The sequence below is a fragment of the Pteropus vampyrus genome, unplaced genomic scaffold, assembly GCF_000151845.1.
Source record: "Pteropus vampyrus isolate Shadow unplaced genomic scaffold, Pvam_2.0 Scaffold64, whole genome shotgun sequence".
Lineage (NCBI taxonomy): Eukaryota > Metazoa > Chordata > Mammalia > Chiroptera > Pteropodidae > Pteropus > Pteropus vampyrus.
The window spans coordinates 927,965-937,371 of NW_011888845.1; the positions used below are offsets into that span (position 1 = coordinate 927,965).

General features: G+C 33.7%; 1 protein-coding gene across 1 annotated transcript in view; it reads right to left on the minus strand.

Annotated features, from left to right (window-relative positions):
- The window catches only part of COL19A1 (collagen type XIX alpha 1 chain), a 317,873-nt gene that overhangs the window by 153,343 nt on the left and 155,123 nt on the right, over positions 1 to 9,407 (minus strand). Inside the window, exon 14 of the mRNA XM_011361196.1 lies at positions 6,809 to 6,844. Within this exon, the coding sequence (XP_011359498.1) occupies positions 6,809 to 6,844 (36 nt within the window). The remainder of the gene's footprint in view (positions 1 to 6,808; positions 6,845 to 9,407) is intronic.

Genomic DNA, 9,407 nt, shown 5'->3' on the forward strand with positions numbered 1-9,407 from the left:
TGAGGTGATATCTCATTGTGGTTTTGATTTGCATTTCTCTGATGATTAGTGAAGTTGAGCACCTTTTCATGTACTTGTTGGACATTTGTATGTCTTTTTTGGAAAAAAAAGTCTATGCAATTATTTGTGTCTGTGTGTGGTCCTTTTTTTTTTTTTGCTATGAGTAATGTGAGTTCCTTATATATTTTGGATATTAACCCCTTATCAGATACATGGTGTGTAAATATTATCTCCTATTTCATATGTTTCATTTTCATTTTTTTGCTCATTTCTTTCATTGTGCAGAAGCTTTTGAGTTTGATGTAGTCCCACTTAATTTTGCTTTTGTTGCTTGTGCTCATAGTGTCATAGTCAAAAATCTCATTGCCAAGACCAATGTCAAGTATATTTTCCCTATGTTTTCTTTTAGGAGTTTTATATTTCGGCTCTTACATTTAAGTCTTTTATCCATTTTGAGTTAATTTTTGTGAGCGGTGTGGTGTAAGATATGGGTCCAATTCATTCTTTTGTATGTGATTATCTAGTTGTCCAAAAAACATTTATTGAAGAGAGTATCTTTTCTTCACTGAGTATTCTTGTCTCCCTGGTCCAATATTAGTTGACTGTATATGCATAGGTCTATTTCTGGGCTCCCAACTATGTTACAGTGGTCTATATGTACATTTTTATGACATTACCATATTATTTCTTATTAATATACCTTTGTAACATAGTTGAACTCAGGAAGTGTGATGCCTCTAGCTTTGTTCTTCTGTTCTTGTTTTGGTCATTCGGGATCTTTTGTGGTTTCAAATAAATTTTAGGATTTTTTTTTTGCAAAGCCTCTCTCTTGCTGACCTGCAGTGCATACAGGAAGTCATTCATGGGGTGGAGGTGGGGGTGTATGCATGAAGCACAGGTAGCTTTGGGGGTGCCTGTGGACCACTTGGAGGAGGGGATCTGCAGGTGAGACATCCCTGGTGGAGTTACTGATGAAATCTGCAAAATGGTTAATAGGATCCATGTTCTTTGCTGCCCTCTGAGAGCCCTGGATGCTATTTTCCCAACTGCTCCCCACAGCCATTAATTAACATTACTGTGGTGATCATTTTGCAATCTAAACATACATAAGTTCACTACCTTACACACTTAAAACTTATACAATGTTATGTGTCATTTATACCTCAATAAAACTGGAAAAAATAAAACAGGAAGAGAGTACTTCTTTAAACAAAATTATATGCACATCTCAAAAAAAATAAGCTTAGGATTTAGAGTTAAACAGGTATTTGAATGTTGGCTCTGTCACTTACTATCTTTGCAAACTTGGGCAAGTTACTTAGATTTTCTAGTCTTCAGCTCCCTCACCTATTACATGGTAACAATCATTTTCTATTTCACAAGATTGTTTAAGGGAATGGTTTATATAACACATAGTAAAGCACTCAATAAATGTTTGCCATTTATTATTGTTATTATTATTACTTAGGATATAATAAGATGTGTTGTTTTTATAAGTAGTTATCAGTTCGATATATAAAAAGAGGATAAGGAAAGAATGATCAATTGATTAGATTAAACCAGTTTTAAAAACTCATATTTATTTCTTTAGAATATTAAAATTGCACATACTGTAAGCTATTTAATAACTTACTATGTTTACACAATAGTTAATTTAGTACTGAGCTAATATGCGAATTTGTTATCTAAAAGAGGATGAAACTACACCAAAGTGATTTGATTAAACTTTTAATTTTCAACCAGTTGTGTTCATGGAAAATATGCCTAGCAAGAGATACATGGAATGAGTTTATGGTGGTAAGCATAGATTTTTCTTTCTTCCTTTTTTGAAAGAAAATTCAACTGCATCCTCACTTTTTGAGATAAAAAGAATTTTATTCTTCTTACCACACCTCCAGAGGACATTTTGTTAAAAAAGAATTTAGAAAAGAGTCTTAGACACTGTTTTATAAACTACTTTCCATATGTTCCACTTATATATTCATAAACTTATTCTTGAGCTTATTCCATAATCTTTTGTTAGAATAATCTGTAAAGGCTATAAATTAAAGGGAGTAACTGGGAAGATTTGCACATTACCATTGTATTGAAAAGTATAATTCAATTTTTTTTCGAACTCGGGCTGACAGAATACTTAAAGGTTAAAAATAGATATACCTTTTGGCCCAGCAATTACATTTCTGGGTATTTATCCAAAGAAAACCAAAACAATAATTTGTAAAGATCTATGCACTCCAATATTCATGGCAGCACAATTTACAATAGCCAAAATATGGAAGCAACCTAAATGTCCATCCACAAACAATTGGATAAAGAAATCATGGTTCATATATACAATGGAATATTACTCAGCCATTAAAAAAAATGAAATCCTACCATTTGCAATGACATGGATGGACCTAGAGGTTATTATGCTGAGTGAAATAAGTCAGACAGAGAAAGATAAATACCATATGATTTCACTTATATGAGTAATCTAAGGAACAAAAAGAACAAACTAATCAAAAACAGACTCACAAATATAGTGGACAATTTGGTGATGGACAGAGGGGATGGGAGTTGGGAGGCTGGGAGAATGGGTGAAGAGTTAAAGAAGTACAAATTAATAGTTGACAGTTGGTCACGTGGGTGGGAAGCATGGCAGAGAGAATGCAGTTAGCATTAATATGATGGCTACATGGAGGGCCAGGAGAGGGAGGGAGCAATTAGGGAGATTGTTATACGAACTATATAGATCTCTAAACAATGTACTGTATACTTGAAATTAATTTAAATAAATTTTAAAAACTTGAAAATTATAAAGATGTCAATTTTCCTAAAAAAAAAAAAAAGGTTGAAGGATACAAGTGACAGATCATGCCATAACTATTACTCTAATCTTATAGGATCTAGATTTCCTTTTCCCTCCCTCCCTTCTTTCCTTCCTTCTTTCCATTCTTTCCTTTCTTCCTTGCCCCTTCTTTTTCCTCCTCCTTCTTCTTTTTAGCTTTTTTTTCCCCTGAGGCAGTCAATTGGAGTTGCCTCTATATGATCCATGAACATAGATCTATAGAAGATTTCAAATGCTATCAAAGGGATCAAAAATGGGAATGTCATTTCTTCAAATAAAAAGAGAATTTAGTGCACACTGCATTTGCAAACTACAGCACTGTTTTGGTTGGCTTTCCTCAATAAGAGATTTCCTGTGTGTTGGAGAAGAAGTAAAGTTGTATTGCTCACTGGCAGTGAGAATACTTCGAGGTGTGGAAAAGGTGAAATTAAGAGTAAGAGTTGTTGTGGTTGAATTTAATTAATAAAACTGTTTCTAGGACTCTGGTCTATGTTTCATACCATTTCCTCAACTTTGCCTCTCCTTATTTCTTTTACTAAACTTGGCCTTTCTTACTCCTTTATCCATTTCCTCCACTGAGACCCAATTATATACAATCAGTTATAAGAAAGAATATAAATAAAACACAAAGTTTATTTAAAATAGATAGTTTTATATATTGGATTTTTAAAAATGGAATGGGTCTACATGATTTTTAAAATTTAAAATAATAGCCAAAGCATGGTAATCCACAGGGACATGAAAATAACAGCAATAAACACAATCCTTCATAAAAAAAAAAAAAAATGTTCTGCATCTAAAAGGATTGTCCTGCATCAGTAAACTTGATATTTTAGCGAGCTCGATAACCATGTCTCTCAACTTCTCATTAAGCAAAATATGAATAAAAGTAAAATAAATATAGTACGTATGTATTAGAGGGGAAAAAGTGTTCAACTTTTTTTCCCTATTTATTTGGGGCAGTTTAGCTCTGCATCCTTAGACAGTCTTTGTAATTCTCTGTAGTGGACTTGCCAATGCTTGTGGTCCTGCTCAAGAAAGGATTGTTAATGGACTTGCTAGTGGTTTGTTAATGTGGAGATAGAAGTTCATTCTCTACAACCAAGAAATCAAGAAGCAAATCACAGGTATTAATAGGGAGTCTGGCATTTCCTGGAAGCTTCTGAAAGTAATCAAGTTGGGTGTTTTTGATATAAATACTGAAGTAATGAGTAATTCCAAAATGTTTGCTCAAGTTCTGAAAGAGGAAGCTGAGGAGAAAAGTATTTGACATGCTTTCAGAGTATTAGTTCTCAAACTTGGCTGCACATTGGAACTGCTTGGGAAACATTTAAAACAACCAGACATTCTGACTTTATTGGTATATGGTGCAGCCTGGGAACTGGATTTTTTAAAGCACTGCAAGTGATTCCAATGTGCGGTAGAGACGAAGCACTGATCTATGGAATGAAGCAGAGAGGCTGTAACATAATTGGAGATTGGGTGCTAAGCCCGTATGGCACAAAGTGTGGTCTGAGGACCAGTGACATCTGCAACCTCTAGTCACAAATGTAGAATCTCAGGCTCCTATCACAGCTTAAGGAATGAAATATGCATTTGAACAAGAGTCCTAAATGTTCCTCTGCACATTAAATTTTGAGAAGCATTAAGGTATTGGAGCCCACAGGAGTCCTTGAATGGCTAGGTTAAGGCTATAATTAAAGGTACCTTCCTAGCCCTAATCTCTTCCACTTAACCAAGCAGGCTTCAACCTTAATTTAATTTTACTAGTATGTCTTCCTAATGGAAAGAGATATTACTTTATGACCATACATTGAGTTGGATTTGAGATGAAAGCCAGACTTCTTCAAAAGTCTAAAGGAATTTTCCAAATTTAAAAAAAAAAAATCTTGTTCCATTATCGTGCCCATAAACAGTGGCTTTCAACTCCAGCTGCATATTTAGAACTACCTGGAGTGCTTTTTAAATATACTGGATCCACATCATAGCTATTGAATTATAATATATGGAGGTGGAGGTGCACATTGGTGTATTTTAAAACTCTCCAATGGAGATTTGTGTGAGCTAGCTTCGAGAATCACTATGGATAAAGTCTAAGTTTACTGACTCCTATATGTCAGTGCCTCAATTAATTCAAATATAGTGAGGTCATTCATTTTGGCTTCCTTGAAGGCTGTTATCAATCACTTCATAAAAGGTATCAATCTGCATTATAAGATCAATTAAATATTTAATGCATGGTAAGCTGGTATTCATTTCAGTTCATCCTTATTTCATAGTTAACAGTTGATTATCTACATTAATAAAGTAATGACAAGTATATAAATACTCATACCTAAATGATATTAACATTTTACTTTATGAAATAAAACATTCATTTCATAGACTTTTTATCTTGACATATCTTTAGATAAGTATAAAAATTAGCTTGTACTCCCTCAGTACCTTACAGCTGAACAGTGCAAAGAGACACCTATGGAGTGCTACTTGGAAAGAAGACATCAGCTGTCATTAAAAATCAACAAAATAGATATAGTCCAATAGAGTTTTTTGGCTGCAGTGCCAATTGCATATCAGGTGAAATGATACACATAACTTGCATTTCATCCTCAAACACAATTTGAAAACAATGAGAAAATCAGATAACTAAAGAGGTTGAACATATAAGTTAGTTGAAGAAAAAAAGAAAAATGTGACAAGTAAAATGAGCAGTCTTAACTGTACATCACTACCAAATAATTTTTAAAATAAACCGCACATACTATTAAAAAGTTGAATAATATGCAGTTATAACCCCCTTTCAAATAAAGAGTTTTTACTTTCATCTTGAAAACAAAAGCTTCAAGCACTGAACTCATTGCAAATTTGGGTATTCTTAAGTAAGTCATCTGTATGGTTCCTTAGATTTTTTCCATTTATAAATAAATATTTGTCCTTAAAGTAAGCATTGAAAAGATTATTGGTGTAAGACAATATTAAGGTATTGTTCAGAATGACATTTTCAAGAACAAAAATAAATATGAATAGTATCAAAGCCACACAGCCTTTTGAGATTCCTATGCTGCCCTATTGGGAAGGGCTCCGTCCACATGCTAGAAGACTTCTTTGAACCTGAATATCTATAATCAGGACAGGTACTTGAAAACTTATGATTTAAATTCTTAATTTATGTCATTAGGTAATACTAACATTAAAATCAAGAGACCTCAGGCTACAGATGATCTTATTTAAAAAATCTTCTTCTTTTTCATTAGGCTTAGAGTCAGACTTAAACGAAATCTTTAAGTTAAATGAGAATTCTTAATGGCCTATAAAGAAAATCTATAATAGTAAATTGTATCTAAATATAAAAGCATTATATATTTATGATTAAATGCTTAATAAATGATGAACCATTTAAATGAGAATAATCCCATTATGTACACATTATAACTTTTTTCATAAATATGTTACTGAAATATTGCCATTTTATCATTTGCTAATTTTAGAAGTAAATCACATAGAAAAAAGAAAACAATGGTCTCAGGCAGGTTTTGGGGAATGTAACAATCAGCTTAAATAGGTAGCTGTTTTTACCCACTGGGTGATTGTAGTTTATTTTGTTCTTTTACAGTTTTTAGAGCAAGTAGAACTGTCTCTGCTTCCATTAACTTTAAAAGCCATGTTAGGAATGTATAATCAAACATTTAAGAGGCAAAATTATGGACCATATGGAGGGTAGAGAAAATTGCTCAGGCTAGGTACCGCTTTCAAACTTTTCTAGCAACTACCTGCATAGCCTCAGGTTAAGTACTTCACTTTTGTGAGTAGGTAGATGGCCCATGTTTAACATCTGGAGGTTTGGCCAGATTCACTGTAAGGTCAGTTTCAATTCTCAAAGAACCCTCTGGCTTAAATTCTGGTTTAGTCATGATGTGGTGTAAATAATAAACAGGATAATGTATTTCAATTTTGAATTTTAATTTCAAGAATACTTACAGTTAAGGCTGGCGGTCCCGGAGGTCCCGTATCTCCCTAAAATAGATTAAAGAAGAGCTGCAATGACCAACGGTCCCTTTTGAATGTGTTATTTATCAATTTTCTGAAGTGAATAGAAGCAATACTTAGATAAATCCTGAACAAAAGAAAAATAGAATTTTATCTTGACAAAAGTCTCTGCACAATGAAAAATGTATCATGTGCTTTTAGTTCTCATGATAGAAATATCACCTTGTGCACCCCCATGTTTTTTGCAGAACTTGTTTTGAAAAGCTAAAATAATCTAATTTCTATTCTTTTGTCTACTAATCCAAAATTAGAAAAAAATATCTCTTCAAATATGGTTACTTGCCAATGGAACAGCTGGGAAGTGTCATAATGACAGATCATTTTTCTGACAAAGTTAGTATGAGGATCAGCAGAAATAATAAGTGGATGTCCCCACTTCATGCCTCCCAGCTGCAAGAAGTGGTCTTGTTGCCCCTTCTAAAGCTCTGCTGAATTGGCATTGTGTTTGTCATCAATTGTAAGAGGCTTTGCCTATATTTATGTATTTTTAAATACTAAAATTGCTTTGCTGACTTATGTGAATACAAATTGACATATTGACAAACTAGTCAAAACGTTTAAAAAATGGTTCACCTGAAAGTTCATAATCTTCTAGATACGTCACCTATATGCCTATTGTTATCAGCACCCCTACTTAATTCATAAGACCTCTTAGTCATTAGGCCCAAGCATCACTGCTATAATCCTTGTTTAAGTGGACACAATGGAGACCACACGCTATATGGCATGGCATGCAGGGATGTTGTATTCTCATGTGGAGAGTATCTCTAAAACTTTCTCTTTTCTCATCTAATATAGTCACCTCAAAAGTTAAGACTTAGCATTGTGTAATCATTATTTTAGGGAACAACTAAATAAAAATAACCAACAATTGTTAAGGAACACTAATGTAGCTTGTAAACCCCTCGCTGAGGATCAATTTGCAAGACCAGCTTTAATGCAGAAGTAAATATAGCAGACAAGGATTTCTAAATGCACTGATAGCAGAGAACAAAATCTAGTGCAAAACAGCCACACCGACAATTCTCATCAAACTGGGATCGTCCAATAACCTTATGCCAAACAACTCTTGCTTTTATTATTTCTTAATTATCTTTTCAAGGTCAATTGCCAAAATGCCATTATAAAATTGCATGTGAGAAAAGGTGGCAGGAAATGGAACATTTAGACTAAGACTGAAATGCAAAGGTAGCCTCCTTTCCCCAAAGGCCACCTGCTTCACCATCACAGTGGCAGCTTAGTGCTACTGGCAAAGTTCCCCAACACAGGACACGGTTGCTAATTTGGTGATGGAATGCCAAATTCGGTTAAGCAAAGGAGAGAAAGGGGAAATCTTATAAACACAAATTCATGTTGACTAGCAATTGTGTATTTAGTCTCTTCAAACTAATTAAATAAACCAAAAAGGCTTTTCTTGTTCAGATGCTTTTAACGTAATAGCCTTTGGTTAATTTTAACAAAATTAACTTTTGGCAGTTAAACTATCCATGAAAAGTCACTACAGAGGTTCTCAGGGTTTTCTTAAGAAAAGATTGGCACTTTTCTGGGTAAATATAATACCTTTTCTCCTTTTGGACCTGGTGGACCACGAGAACCCAAGTCACCTTTCAAACCCTGTACAAAAAAACACAACCAAATGTGATTTCTATATACAGTTCACAGAAAGCTTCGATTTCCAACAAGTCATTAGTCACAAAATAAATCATAATTTACTGAACGCCCAAATCCCATTCTTCAGTGTGTGTTATAGAGAGAAATAGAGAAAACTGGCACTAAAATGACAAGCAACATCTGCGCTGTGGTGGGTACAGATACATTAAATCAGTGTGAGTCCTCAATACTGCATATTTGTGCAACTTTGCTTCCTGCTAAAATTACATTAATTCACCATCTGGGAGAACATCATTTAGATCTATATGAGCTTTTAAGTATCCACTTTGGATTAAATTTGAGGATGTGGTAAATATCTCTGATTTAGCATTGATTTGGCCTTTATGAAACTTGCCCCCAAAATTCAAGATTTAAATAAAAAACATTTTTATGTCTCTTTCAAAAAATATAATTGTGGGGGAAAAAGAAATAAAAGATATATTCTTTTCAGATCACGCACAAAGCTGGGGCTAAACTGAAATCTCTTTTCTGTTTTAAAGTATCTTCTAGTTCTCTAATCCCTATCTCTTTTTTTTTTTAACCTGAGTTTATAAAAATATCAAATGAAACTGTATAAGACATAACACATCAGATAAATATATTCATAAATCTTCTAGACTCTTGGGTGTTTTAGTGAGTATTTAGTTGCTCTGACTCAGAAATGACAGCTTTCAGATTACCACAATAGATTTCACTAGAGATCAGGTCTATAGCTGAATGTATTCATAGTGTAAATAGAAAGTTTGATAGTCACAACCTGACTATGCGGCAAATAGGAAAAAATGTGTTTCCTTGTCCTTCATTTAACACATTGAATGAGGGAAGAACAATAATGGAAAAAAGAAATAGTCTGAAGTCAGACAATGCACAGTAAATCTAG